General features: G+C 42.2%; 1 protein-coding gene across 1 annotated transcript in view; it reads right to left on the bottom strand.

Annotated features, from left to right (window-relative positions):
- Nucleotides 1–15,201, bottom strand: part of MEIOC (meiosis specific with coiled-coil domain) — a 66,913-nt gene that overhangs the window by 14,793 nt on the left and 36,919 nt on the right. Inside the window, exons 3-4 of the mRNA XM_089674705.1 lie at nucleotides 10,752–10,880; nucleotides 1,323–1,483 (exon numbers count right to left, since the gene is read on the bottom strand). Of these exons, the coding sequence (XP_089530831.1) occupies nucleotides 1,323–1,483; nucleotides 10,752–10,880 (290 nt within the window). The remainder of the gene's footprint in view (nucleotides 1–1,322; nucleotides 1,484–10,751; nucleotides 10,881–15,201) is intronic.

The raw sequence follows: 15,201 nt of genomic DNA, 5'->3' as shown, positions 1-15,201 counted from the left end.
TGTTCGTTCAATTTTTTAATCAGTGGGGTTAAATCAGCATTCGCCATTACCCGCAGTGATGAGAAAATGCAAGGAGCAGGATGGAATTTTTTCCTTGAACAAACAAATTTCTAACAGTGTGATTTTTGTTCAGGAAAGTTCATTCATTCCAAAATCGAATGTTAAACGCAAACAATTTTAAACTATGTTCTAAAATTCATCAAAGCCTTTGAATCTACGGAGAATGTTCATACGAACGTTATCTTAAAAACCGACTACTGTACAAATTCAAAACCACAGCTCCCACTTTTTTATCTTCAGGTTTTCCATCACAATATGGTTAAGTTTACCTTTCTATAAAAGGAAAAACATCTACCATTTTACTCCCTCCCCAGTACAACTTGCTTTTGCCGTTTTACATTCTTCTTTCATTGGCTGCTTCTCTCACGTTATGTTATCATGCTGAGCCCCCACACACTTTGCAGTAACTACATGCTTAGGATGTTACTAGACCATCCACACTTTAACCACTTTCCTGCCACCCTACAGCAGAACTACTACTACAGGGCTGCACAAAATCATTATATATATAATGATGTGCATTTATTATTTTTGCTGCAGGAGCCTGGAAAGCATTGCACCAGCGATCAGCAGATCACCGGTGCCATGCATGTCTCCTGCAGACCTGTAAGTATATCTGCTTGCCTGTATGGGATATACAAGCAAGCAGATATATGGACAGGAAGACTGAATGAGCTACCATGGTACTCCACAGCGTTGTGGTATTTCACTGAGAACTACAAGCCGAAAGCCACTAAGGCTGCCAGGACTTATAGTTTCAATGCAGCCAGGCGGGCGGAGTCCCGCACGGCCACTTATTTTTAAATTTGACCGCTAGCTGTCAAAAGCGGGGGATCGGCGAGGACAGGTGCTTTCATAACATGTTACACCCTGAATATGGGTATAACATGTTATGAAAGGTGAACTTATCCTTTAAGGAAATTGCTTTACTGGGTTTTTGTGCCTCCTCCTAACATCCTCTGTGAGCTTTTGAACCTCTCCTTCCCCACCCCCCACTTCTCTTTGTTTGGAAAGTACAGTGCAAGTCAGTTGCATGATTTAGGCATGCAGAAAAGCCTGCAAGTTTGTGAAGGTCACTTAGTGCCATAATATATAGCAGTATGACACTGCGGCCATAAAGTCTTGCTAAAAACATTGTTGACACTGAATAATCAACAAAGACTATTTAACAAAAATGTAAAAACCACTATTCCAAGTTGGCCATTCAAGGATTGGGCCCACTTCTCTAGTTACAGAATTAACAAAACACACTGAAAGCTCACTTTGTATTTAGCTGTGCTGTAGGCCCTGGTTTTATGTCATCAGAGTTTGTAGACCAAGGTGAATAGAGAAGAGAGGAATCAGTCCAGTCTGTGGAATAATTACTTGAAGGATCAGGCACTAAAGAATCATAACTTCGAAGCACGTCTATGTTCTCTTCATCCTAAAAAGACAGCCAAGATTTAATTATTTTTCATCTGCACATAAAACTGAAAGCTGCTGTCTATAGATTTCTATTTAAAGAGTTACTGAATTGAAGAGCTGATTAGCTGCTGACACATCAATACCAATCAAATCTTTTCATGATTACTTCACCTATTTATTTACAATCCTTTACATATAAAAAAAGGATTTTTATACTGACCACAAATTTATTTTCTTGGAGTCCATAAAAATTCAGGGACTGTTGAGTTATAGTGCCGTCTACAGAAAAATTGGACACTGGCAAACAAAAAGTTGTGCACCAGCCTGGGATAACTCCTTCCAGCATGTTTCAGTTTTGAAGCAAAGCAGTACGAAGAGGAGTAAACGCAAAGGGGTGAGATCTGTGTCCCTCAATAGAGTCCAAGAAAAGGATTTTACGGTGAGTACAAAAATCCTATTTCCTTTTTTGTGCACTGTGAGACACAAAAATTCAGTATATGTCAGGACGTCCAAAAACAATCCAAGGGGTGGGCAACAGCAAACAAAATACGAACAGGCCCATGCAAAAAAAACAACAGACCTTGGGACTGCCTAAAGCTTGAAGAACAGTATGCAGGTCCATTCGTCTGAAGCTGGTATCAGATGAGTCCTGAACATTCACATGGTAAAACTTACAGAGAATGTGTGAACTAAAGACCACGTGGCAAACTTACAAATCTGGAAAACAGAGCTCTGAAGCCGAAAAACCCAAGAAGCACTTACAGACCTAAGGAGTGCACCTTGATAGGAAAGGGTGGGACCTGATCTTTGAGACCATGGGCTGGAACGATGTTCTGTTTGAGCCACTGAGCAATGACAGAACAAGAAGTTAGTTCCCCCCTTGTGGAGACCATCAGAAATTAATATAAAACGAATAGAAGTGGTGGCTGCAAGGTACACTTGTGCAGTCCGAAGTACATCCAAACAATGCAAGAAGAGCTCCTTCTGATGAAATGGAGCCAGATAGTGTCAGAAGAATGATCTGGATGAGGTGAAAAGACCAAAGCAACCACAGGTAGGAGAGTAGTTCTGGATCTCAACAGTGAAAGGACAACTGGCACCATTTTCTATAGTGGTTTGTCACAAGTCTTGCATATGCTGTTACTGCACCTGCGCGACTTTAGCTTCTGTCGGCACTAGCAGCTCCTGACTGACTACTGCACAACATAGTGATTTTTGGGCGACTACCTGGGTTCAGCAACCTGTATCGCCTGGCACAGAAGCTTCAACTTTCCCTCTCCAAAGCAGCAGAGGTCATGAGCACCCCTCCGGGGACAATTACTGGCACTGCACACAGCAGGTCACAAAGGGGTCAGGTGGCTACACTAGCCCAGACTCAGCACATGGCTCCTTGGCAAAGCTGCCGCAAGTCTGACTCCCTGGCATCCTCTGGCCCATCGGTGGCACAGCTTCCTACTAATCCAGGGTGGAATATTCTTCCACAATGTCTGATGTTATGGCCAAAATTTTGGTCCTTTAGAGGCCGTAAATACAGGCTTGTAGACACAACAAGTCCCTTTAGTCTCCCTTCCTGAGTCAGTCTCTGACTTTGCAGCAGACATGCTGCCTAAGAAAGACTAGGTAGAACCCCCCCCTTCAAGGGATATGGATCAGGAGGAGTTGCCTTTGGCCTGAATTTCATTCCAGCTCACCACTGCTACCTTTATTGACACTATACACTCTAGATTAGTGTTGGAGCAGCCAGAGTCTGCTCTCCCTATATTGCATGGGGTCCCTACAATTGTCCACTCGCTTAGAGCCTGTCCTATATGATGAATTGCTTTACCTTGAATATCTACATGCCTTTCCAAAATGTTCTGCACAGTATCCCTTTAAGGAAAGCTTAATGCAAAAATGGACAGTCTCTGTGGTGAACCCTGCCAACTTGTATTAACAAGATGCTAACAATCCCTGTAGAGGATAATCCCGGGTTCAAAGACCCAGTGCACAAAATGCTTGAGGCCTCTTTAAGGTTCTTTATTACTTTAATACGCCTCACCATGCAACCTGTAATTTCCTCAATGTCAGTTTGCATATCCTTGCTGCCTGGACTAAATGCATGGCCTAGGACTCTAGTTCCATCTTAACAGATCCCTCCATTCGCCACCAACTATATAGCCTTACGCTACTACATGAACTTGGCAGATATGCTTCGCTGACCCTTCTCTCCATCTATATGTGGATAATTCTTTGGCTCAAATGGAGAGAGAACGAACGTCTGTTAGGTCCTTCCTTGGATAAGTACATCAAGAAGATCACAGGGCATAGGGGCACTCTCCTTATCCAGAAAAAGACGACTTGTACTTCCTCTGGTAGACCAGCTACTACTAAGGCTAGAAAGGGTTCCATTCATACCTCTCATCTTTGAGCTTCAAGTCTAAGTCTGGAACACACATTTGCTGGAAGATGTGGTCTTCCGGGACAGGTCTGGCTCCAAGCCCTCAGTGATGGGGGACCTCCACCTGTCAGAGTTGTGGGGGGGTGGAACGTCTGTCAGCCTTCTGGTCCCAGGAAATCTAAGATGTTCAATGCATCGAGTGGAAAACTGGATTTTCAGACTGCCTCCTTCCAGCTTATCTAAAATTTGCTGCTCTCCCAGCAAAGACATGCAGACTTCCTTGCTGTTTAGCAGCTACTCTCACAGGGGTCACTGCCCCAGTCCTGAGCGAGGAATGCTTTTAGGGTTTCTAATCGAACCTGTTCACAGTTCCCAAGCCAGATGTAGGAATTTGGCCCATTATGGACCTGTAAACTCTCAAAAAAATTGGCGGGTTCAAAAAGTTCCACATGGAATTGTCCAGTTCAGTCATTGCCTTTCTTCTTCCAGGTAAATTTAAGGCTCAGTAGACATAGATGTTTACTTACACATTCCGATCTTTCCTCCTCATCAGCACTATCTGTTTTTTGCAGTGGATGATCAGCTTTTCCAATAAGTTGCCATTTCCTTTTATCCTAATACATTCCCCTGGCTTTTCACCAAGGTGCTTGCCCGGTTTCTATCTCTGTTTTCAAGGGACAGACAATGTAGGTCACCAGGATGATCTCTTGCAAAAGGATCAGTCCTTCCTTTCAGCCAATGTCAGCAGACAGTGCAAATTGCAGATTTAGTTGGACCCTCAACTTTCGGAATTTGTTGATGTAACCGACTTACAAGTTAAAGCACCTGGGCCTGAAATTGGATGTGGCCCTGTCCAGGATCTTCCTGCTTTTGGACAAACTTGTGCTCTTCCATCCATGTCCGTTTGGTTCTAGGATCAGCCCTCAGCTCAAGCCTGCATGACGGTCTTGGGCCTTAAATGAAAAAACAAACACGGTAGCTGCAAGAAGCAAGCTACCAAAGTAGGTAATGATATACCAAAAAAGAGTAGCTCACAAGTAAAAAAAAAAAAAAAAACATGTTTTGAAGAAGGTCGCAATGACTGGCGGACAAAACGCGTCAACTTAATGAAGTCATCACACCTGGAAGCAGCGTTCCACGAGGTCTGTACATAGGATATGTGAGACCAATCTCATGACGCAAGGGCTGCACAAACCAATTAATAAAATGTGTTTTTACATGTGAGCTTCTCTGCTTGGGTGTATCATCTATTTTGGTAGCTTGCTTCTTGCAGCTACCGTGTTTGTTTTATCATGTCAATTTTAGGTTACACCCACACCTTTAATATTTTGGTGAGAGCTTAATATAAGGCCATCCTGCCTGGTTTTGGTGTCAATTCTCTATTTATTAGTCTTAGGCCTTATAGCAGCCTCCTTTCGGGTAGTGCCATATGCCCACTTTACACAGTTTTAATTCCGTCAGTGTGGGACAAAGCCTGGATCCAGGGATATTCGATCTCCATTCGGAGGCATTTCAACCCCACTGCCATAGGTAGGGGACACTGGACACAGATCTTCTGGCATCCAATTTTAACTGGGCAGGTTTGTTGTCAGGCGTCACGTACCTGTCCATGGAAAACGAGATTAGGATGGCCTCTTGCACAACTCCTATCTAGGGGTGAAACAACTAATCGACAAAATTATGAAAATAGTTTTCAACTATTTTCATAATCGATTAGTTGGTCAGCCGATTAATTGGCCTGCATACACAATGCATTATTTGTTTACAGTGCAGCACACATACTGCTCTGTACACCGCTTATACATGCAAGTACCTGAAGTTGTGAATGTGAGAGGAGCAATGAATGATGGGACATGTAGTTCTGGCAGGAAAAGCAAGTGAGTGATTCCAAAGGCAGAAGATTTTTTTATACTTTGCAGCTTGCTATAGGGGCACTCCGAAGGCAGGAGGTGCCAGAAGCACCGGAGGGGGCATCCCAAAAGAGGAAAATCGGCATGGTCTATGCAAAACCATCACACAGCGGAGGCAAGAATGACAAGTTTGTTGTAAAAAAAAAAAATCTAACATTTACAGTCATTTGAAGTGTTCTTTACAGGGAAGATTAGCATCTGAACCCAGAGAAGCTGGATGCTTGCAGACTGGAGGTAATGTAAGGCATTTAAAATAAACTGACAGTAAAAGTTTACCAGTATTGTGCATTATATTTAAAATGATTATATCCATGAAAAAAGCCTAAGCCTTGAGTACTACTTCAACAAAAGATTTATATCCCCCCACCCTTCATATAGCTTCATGTCTGACTCCCAGTTAAAATACCCTGTATATCCTACTTCAGGGTATAATTAGACATATTTATTTTTTTTTTATTATTAATATTACTTTCACTGTTTCACAGTATAAAGTTATAGCAGTGACCATCTGCTGTTTTTATACTATGAAGGGCTACCGTAATTTTAGTTTTTTTTAACCCCATCATGACAGATGATTAAAAAAAGCATGCTGCTAAGTGTCTTACGCTGGCCATACATGTTTCAGATGAGAATATTCGTATGAAAATTCTTTCTACATTCAATACCTGGATGAATGCCATTACAAAAAAAATTTCACTTGCAATTTTAAAATTGAATGATAAATTCAATTTTAAAATTAATGCAATTTCTGAACTAAAAAAAATTGCATTGTCAAAATATTCATTCGATCAAGAAAAGTTTTCTATTCTTCTCTTTCAAATTTTCCTGTCACTGTGGATGAAAATGAACATCGATTTGACCCCACTAATCTAGAAAATCAAACGAATGGTCTTCAAATTAAAATTTTTCATGGAAAAAATTTGTTTGTGTGTGGCCAGCATCAGTCACAGACGGTGCAGGTAGCTTATACCAAGCTACCTGTTAAAAGGGAACAGAAGGGGGCCATAGCCTAAGACCTCTAGAGAGTTGAAGAAAAAGCAGAAGCTTTGAAACGCGTCATCTGACTCATCCCCGTGCTCCCATTGGATGTTTTTGGTCCGGTCTGCCATGCATTCCACGGTGGTTACGGCGTCCTTGGCTGGTGGCCTGCGATGCCACACAGCCACCTGTGTCTGAGCTTCAGCGGATTCATACCGGCTCCTCAAAGACATCTCCTTAACCAGTTGCCGCCCAGCCTATAGCCAGATGGCGGCAGGCAAACAGCTCGTCCCTCCGGGTGGATGCCATATGGCGTCCTTTCAGGCATGCACATTCCCGCGATCTGTCACCGGCCGAGTACCTCAGACACGGCAGATGACAGATCTGTGTACCAGCCCCGTTGCCAGTACCATGTGACCTCCTGAGACCAATCACAGCAGGTCACATGACAGTTGTATACAATGGATGGCTTCCTTTCATGCCATCCATTGTATACAAGTGTGTCTGGCTGACTTCAGGATTGATCAATTTTCAGATATATCCCATAGTTTGTGAACTCTATAAACTTTTGTTTTTTCAACATTTTCGATCTTTATTTGTTAATTTAGCAAAAAATAAAAACCCCGGCGGTGATTAAATACCACCAAAAGAAAGCTCTAGTTGTGTGAAGAAAATTTTAAAATTTTAGTTTGGTACAGTGTTGTATGACCGCGCAATTGTTAAAGTGTGAGAGCGCTGAAACCTGAAAATTGGCCTGGGCAGGAAGGGGGTAAAAGTGCCCGGTATGGAAGTGGTTAAGACACAGCTTACCATAGTTGTGAGTAGTGATTTGGCTGTCTTTTATAGAATAAATTTGCTTTTAATACTGCACTTAGGCTGGCGCCTCTTTCTATTCCCTTTTTCATCTCTACAGAGTCTTGCTTCACTCTATATGGAGCTGCCAAAATATAGTGCTCATTTCATGGACTTTATGGACTCTTTACTAATGTTGTATCCATATGTCATGGTGTTTGTTACTTCTCAGTGCCATCTATATTGTGCTTTTTTCTGCATCAACCTACCTGCCTATGACAAGGGCCTCTGTCATGCATAATATTACAATCCTGGCTAAAAAAAAAAAAAAAAAATCAGCAAAATAGCATTTTGGGTTTTTACATTTTTTTCTTTAAATAAAAATTTTGGTCTTGGAGTCTGATGTACCAGATTCAACCTCTAATAGCATATACAGTACATCTCTTTTGTCTGTTATTCTCAGAGTGGATTAGATATTTTGTTCCCTAACCATACAGCTGATTATATTTACCACTGCATATACATATTCAAGAAAACAATTATCTTTTTTAAACTTTATATATTAACTAAATTATACACCACACTTTTTGGAGGTCTTGATCCGATTATATAATTACATTGAAACAATCAGCCAACTAATCGATTATGAAAATAATTGTTACTTGCAGACCTATTCCTGTCCAAGCAACCCTGGTAGTGGAGACAGGGCAGCGGAAGGGCACAGGTGTCACAAAGTTGGATCGGTGAACTTGAGCTTGGAAGTCCAGAGGTAGAATGAGTAGAAGTGTTGAGTCAGGTTGCAAGCGGAGTTCGGGATTAGCCAGGAAGATAGGTACAGAATCATGATCAGAGTCCAGGTCAGAGTTGACAACGTGCAGGCAGCAAGGTACAAGATCAGCAGGCAGAATCTTAGTCAAATGTCCAGGCCAAGGTTGGTAACAGAGAAGAGTCAGAAGAAGGCGGCTCAGTAAAACAAGCAGGCTTTCAGGAAGTCACAAGGATAAAGCAAAAGCCCATCCAGCGAGGATCTGTGGTGTGTGTGCTATGGCAGGCGCATGCCCATTCTCACCCTTTCACAGCTTTGCTTAGTTAAGCTCCTGTGCTCTAGAATATGTGCACAGCTGTGTATGCGCACACGAATGGAAATCAGCATGGCTGGCATGAGGTTCCTGACACCAGGTTATGGACCCTCTGGCCTTTGCAGTAGAAGTTCTAGTGACTCCTTGGCATCAGTTCCAACTGATCTATGCCTTTCCAGTATCTCTCTTTCCTGTTCTTTAGGATCAAAATGGTGGGCATTCTGGAAACTGTCAATGTACCGAACTGCTGTGGTGCCTGCCCCCTCAGACTGCTTTTGGAACTCCCATGGTTAAAAAATTAAAAACCTACAGTATGTCCTGTACTGCATTACTAAAAAAAATAGAATTTTTGGCTTACCAGTAAAATTCTGATTGAAAATACAGTACATAACACAGGTCCCTCCTTGGACGGTAGCTGCACATAACTCTCTGTTAAAGACTAAAGAGCCTGTGTGCTGTGCTGTACGACTAAAATATATATTTTTATATTTATATATTATACACAAAATAAAAAAAAAAAATTACCAGATTCACATTTTTAACTTGGTAACTAAAAGGAACTTGTCAGGTTAGAAACAAAGGCTGTCATTGCTTACTTCCTTTTAAACTGCCCCTCCCCCCTTTTTTTAAAAAATGCCATCATAAATTAAGTGAATACTGGACACCTATAATATTATTATAACTTACCTGACGCCTAAAGTGAGAGACCCTGGCTACTTTGGTACAGAGGATATTTCCACAGGTGACACTTTAAAAGCCCTTACAGGTCATCAGTTTACCATAAACGAGTTAAACATGAATAAGGGCCCTAGAATTAATGCCAGGCTCAAAATTTTTCCTTGGGTTCAACTATAATTTTTTTAAACTTTATTGCTATCACAGGTAGTGAAGCAAAGATGAGAATGATGGTCACCTGCACAATTTTCACCTTTAGTGTCTGTTCACATACTGTATATGCGGATTGGATGAGGTTTGAACCGCATCCAACCCACATGACATGTGAAATACCATTGCTTCCTATGTTGCCTGTTCACATATGTCTGGTACACGGCAGGTGCAGATTCATTGCGGTTTTAACCACTTCAAGTCCGGACAATTACCCCCTTCCCTTTTTTTTGCTATATAAATGAAAAAGTCCAAAAATTTTGAAAAAAAAAAAACAAAAGTGTTTTTCTTATAAAATTTTGCAAATAAATCTTTCTTCATAAATCTTGGCCAAAATGTATTCAATTATCTTTTTAGTAAAAAAATAATAATAAAAATAATCCAAATTAGTTTATAACCAAAAATTATAATTTTTTTAAAATTTTTTATTTTACATTTTTAGATTATGTATTTTTTTTACATACTGTCACCATGGTGACACTGTACTACTTGTGGGGGGTGATGAAGATTTTTTTTTTACACTGATTGCTTTTACACCCACAAAGGCTGTAAAAGCAATAATTTCTCCTTCTCTCTGGCTGCATTCTTGCTGCCATTGAGAAATACTGAGTGAGCTGTGACTGGCCACAGCTTGTCACATGGTACAAGGCTGTTGTGAATAGCCCTGTACCATGTGATCTCTGCGATCATTCGCAGATTTCACACGTAGTAAGCAATGATGTCAGAAGTGACATCTTGCTTACTACTCTTCATGTGATCACTGATTGGCCAATCAGTGATCACATGATCGGGACCTCACACAGAGGTCCCATACAATGATCGGTGTTCGGATTGCAGTACTGCATGCTCCCAGGGAAGAGCGCACAAGCAGGAAGAACGTTTAAAAACAGCCACCCGCCCCCTGCACTGCTCTCGTCCGGCCGTTTATATACGTGGGCCGGACAGGAAGCGGTTAAAAAAAAAAAAAAAAAGTACAATTTCTTAGCAGTGGGCTCAGGTGAGAAGAACAGGCTATTGACTTCTATGGGAACCGTTCCTAAACCGCTTATGTGTGAACAGGACAAGATCCGGAGCTAATCCTGTCCTGAACCTGATGTAAACCTGACATGAACCTTTGAACAGCTACTATATCAATTAGCTGTGAACCCTGAGCTTCAATCTGCACCGCATATGTGTGAATCCGCTCTAACACTTGCAATATCAGCTTCCATATTTCCATCCTGACAGAATTCATTTAAAGGCCATTGCAATCCTTTTAAACCGTACCTGAGCTTTGTAGGCATTGTGGAGGGAAGGAGGTTTGGAAAGTGAGCTACCATTATACAGGTTCATCAGCTTGCTGCCAGAATCTGCACTATTCCAGCCCCAACTATTTGATCTGCAGGCAGCTGAAAGCTATAAAAAAGAAGACATGTAAGAAAGAAAAAGAAAGACCATGCAAGATTGCAAGCCCAATTCACTATAAAGATCAGCTATGTGACTTATTTTCAGGTGTCATTAGCTAGTTATTGCAAGTAATGATCGTTATAGCTTAGTGCAGGGGTGGGCAACTGTGGCCCTCCAGCTGTTGGTGAACTACAAGTCCCATCATGCTTGTAACTGTCAGTTTTGCAATGCCTCATGGGACTTTTAGTTCTACAACAGCTGGAGGACCACAGTTGCCCACCCCTGGCTTAGTGAATTAAACCTATTGGACCCCAATTATTTGAAAACGTAGGTGTATTATGCCAAAGCAGCAAACAAGATTTCAATGTCAAGTCCTCTGTTCAGTGATGTCATGTACTGTAATGTATTCTTTGGTTTCTGGGCATGTGTGGTCTTTATCTTTCAATTTTTTTCAGATGACTACTGTACAGATTAAATGAAAATCGTTCTGGTATCGTATGAGAAAAATTCTCTCATTTGTCCCTTTCAGATATTGTGGCATGAACTGTCATGATCGGCTCTTGAAAGCTGTGTACTAACTATCATATTATGGGACGATCGTGCCAAAAGTGGTATTTTTAGCCCCATTTTCTCATGGTGTGTAGGAGGCTTTAAGCGTCGTTCACACTGGCATTAGTAGCAGGTGTGTAGGGCATGTCTGTGCAGCTTCCTGAACACCTAGCAAAGCAGTCTGCAATGGTACAATGAATGACAGCAGACACCTGTTCACATTTTTTTTTTTTTTTTTTTTTTTAAATGTAGCATTTGTGCCACTTCGCTGTGCAGAGAAAAAAACCAAGCTACATGGCGAGTCTGAGAGGCGTGGAAGTTCGTCATCTCCTCCCATTCAAGTCTTTGGTAAGGTGCCGTAATCGCTAGTGGTGTACCGAAATGAAAATTCAGGATGCACCGAAATGGACAGTTTTTAAAAAATGTATTCTGGCACCTTGTAAACAAGGCCTTTTTTTCTTTTTTTTTTTAAAGCACTAGATCAATGTTTTTTTTTTATATGCTTTACATTGTAGAGGAAAGATGTCTTATTGACCCCATATCTCTCCATAAAGAGAACCTGTCACTACCTATTTCTATCACAAGGGATGTATGCATTCCTTGTGATAGGAATAAAAGTGATTAAAACTTTTTTTTTTTCAAAGGGACAGTATAAATAGTTTAAAGTGCCCCCATCCTCGCACGTAGTGGTGAGCGCACAGGTAGACCACGCCCACTTATGTAAACAGTGTTCGAACCACACACGTGAGGTATCGCCACGTCCGTCAGAGGAAGAGCAATAATTCTCGCACTAGACCTCCTCTGTAACTTCACACTACTAACCTGTAGAAATTTTTTAAAGCATCACCCACAGAGATTTTTTAAGTACCGCATTTGACAGCATTCCACGAGCATGCGCAATTTTAAAGCGTGACATGTTGGGTATGTATTTACTCGGCGTAACATCCTCTTTCACATTTTTCAAAAAAATTGGGGTATATGTTTTTTTTTATCAAAATATTGTTTTTTTGCAAAAAATTGCGTTTGAAAAATATATTTAATTTACATTTCCCCCTTGAGGCCCCTTCACACTAGCAGTCTGGTCCACCTGGGTTTTTAGGTGGAACTGATCGGACCCTCTATGCCAGAGTCTATGGAGCAACGGATGTAAACCAACTTGTGTCCGTTTATATCCGCCTACATCCTCTCCAATCTGATCGGCCAAAAACAAACGTGCGCTATTTTAAAGCATGACATGTTGGGTATCTATTTACTCGGCGTAACATCATCTTTCACATTTTCCAAAAAAATTGGGGTATTTTTTTTTTTTAAATCAAAATATTGTTTTTTTCCAAAAAAATTGCGTTTGAAAAATATATTTAATTTACATTTCCCCCTTGAGGCCCCTTCACACTAGCAGTCCGGTCCACCTGTGTTTTTAGGCGGACCTGATCGGACCCTCTATGCCAGAGTCTATGGAGCAACGGATGTAAACCAACTTGTGTCCGTTTATATCCGCCTACATCCTCTCCAATCTGATCGGCCAAAAACAAAACAGAAGGGGATCTGTTCCCCTCTATATGGGCGGATCGGAGGTCAGTCAGACAGCCCAAATGTTTACACCTGACCGCCTATAGAGCAGAGACGGACCTGTCATCTGACTGCACGGGGGGGGGGGGGGGGGGGGGGGGGGGGGGGGGGGGGGAGTTGGAGATGTTCAGTGGACAGATCTTCAACTGAGCAAGTGGATTCTGTCTCGTGGAAAAAAAAAAAAAAATCACTAGGAGGGGGCCTGGGGTGCGTTTTTTATTTTAATGCGCCTCAAGGGCAGGTTCACCAGGAACCGCACAGAAATGCGAATACGTTCCTGCACAATGCGTTCACTTGAATAGGCTGAAATCCCCCCGCCCCGTACATAGGGCCATGTACTACTATAGAAAAAAAAAAAAACCGCACTGCCACCATATACTACTTTTGTTCCACACGATCCAGCGCAGGCAAATGCGCAGAGTTTGCAATCTGCGTTTGGGACGTCATCTGCATTGCACGGACACCCGCTGCAGAACAAAGGGCGGTGCATTTTGAACGCGGTAATGGGGAAACGCGCATGGAACGCGGGCTTCCCACGCCGCACTCTGGTGTGACCGGGCCCTCAACGCACTTCAGTTCATATTAGGCGGTCCAATTTTTTTTTTCAAGAGTGAATTTCGCCTTAAAGCTGAAGGTTACCTTTTTTTTGGGGGGGGGGAATTTTCTGGGATGATAAAATTCGGGGACCCCCCCATGAATGATGAGGATCAGACACACAGGCCTACAAAGACAACACAGCATCCAATGCAGGACCCTACAGAGGCCCACATCCTCCTCCATGGAGAACTATAGGGTACTATGGCACCACCGTGCCAGTCTCCTCATTTCCCGGGTCACCTATGACAGGAGAACCCCTCAGGGCAGGAAAGCCCAGGTGTGTCGCACGAAGTCTCCTCACCGCCCCCCTCACTCACCTCCATATCTCCCGCTCTCCTCGTCTCAGGCAATGACCAGAAAGCGCGCCGCGCAGCCCCCTCTTATCACCTCGCACGAGCCCCGCCCCCGAGCGCCCGTTGCTTCTCGTGACCTAATCCGCCTTGGCAACTACATCTGCACACTCAGCTATTGGGGAGTGGCGAGGGCCAGCGGCTTGATTGGTCTCTTTCACCTACTGTATGGAAGGCGTATGAAATGAGCTGATTGGTCGGCTTTAGAGAGCGGGCAGGGTGTTCTGCAATCTTGTGAGAGAGGAGGAAAAAGGGGCGTAGTTAGCAAGGAAAAGGTGTGAGTGAGCTGATTGGTCGGCTGTAGAGAGCGGGCAGGGTGTTCTGCAATCACTGTAAGAAAGGAAGGAAAAGGGGCGTAGTTAGCAAGGAAAAGGTGTGAGTGAGCTGATTGGTTGGGTGTAGGGTGGGATGGTTACTCTGGAGGTGTGGCGTGGGGGGATAAAGGGGGTGTGTCATGGGGAACCAATTAGATTTATCCTCACAATTAAAGCTGAAAGTATATCTAAAGGCAACTTTTTTTTTTTAGGAGAGAGATTGGAGCCCCTGTCAGGTTTTATTGCTGGCTGTGTCCTCACTTGCCCTCCAGAGGATTTACCCCCCTCCTGACCAGGCCTTTATTTGCGATTTGAGTTACTTTCAATGACAATTGAGCGGTCATGCAACGCAATGAAATTTACGTCCTTTCTTTCCCCACGAATGGAGCCTTCTTTCGGTGGTATTTGATCGCCTGTGCGTTTTTTCATTTTTTGCGCTATAAACAAAATAGACCAACAATTTTGAGAAAACAATATTTTTTACTTTTTGCTATAAAACATGTCCAGTAAAAAAATGTAAAAAGTCAAATTTCATCATAAATTTAGGCCAAAATTTATTATGCACCATGTCTTTGCTAAAAAAAAATCCCAATACATGTAAATTAATTGGTTTACGTGAAAGTTATAGCATTTACAAATGGCGGTACATTTACTGTGATTTTTTTTTTCTTTTTTAATTTTATACCAGTAATGGTGACGATCAGTGACTTATATTGGGACTGCGGCGCACATTCTGACACTGGGTGGGAACTGACTTCAGCTGGCCATACATTATACAATTATCTGCAGATTTTTGGTTTAGATTTACCAAAAACCATATAATAGGAGGACAAACCTAAACAACACTTTCAGTTGTATCCAATTAGGCAGGCCCTTGCACTACATAGTTGAAGGTAAATCTAAAGGAAATTGGGCAGAAAATCTGCAGATAATTGTATAATGTATGGCCAG

Source organism: Staurois parvus, unplaced genomic scaffold (assembly GCF_062004578.1).
Source record: "Staurois parvus isolate SC_StPar_1 unplaced genomic scaffold, SC_StPar_1.0 ptg000151l, whole genome shotgun sequence".
NCBI lineage: Eukaryota > Metazoa > Chordata > Amphibia > Anura > Ranidae > Staurois > Staurois parvus.
Note: the sequence above shows the minus strand (reverse complement) of the source record. Positions and strands in the feature narration are given on the sequence as shown.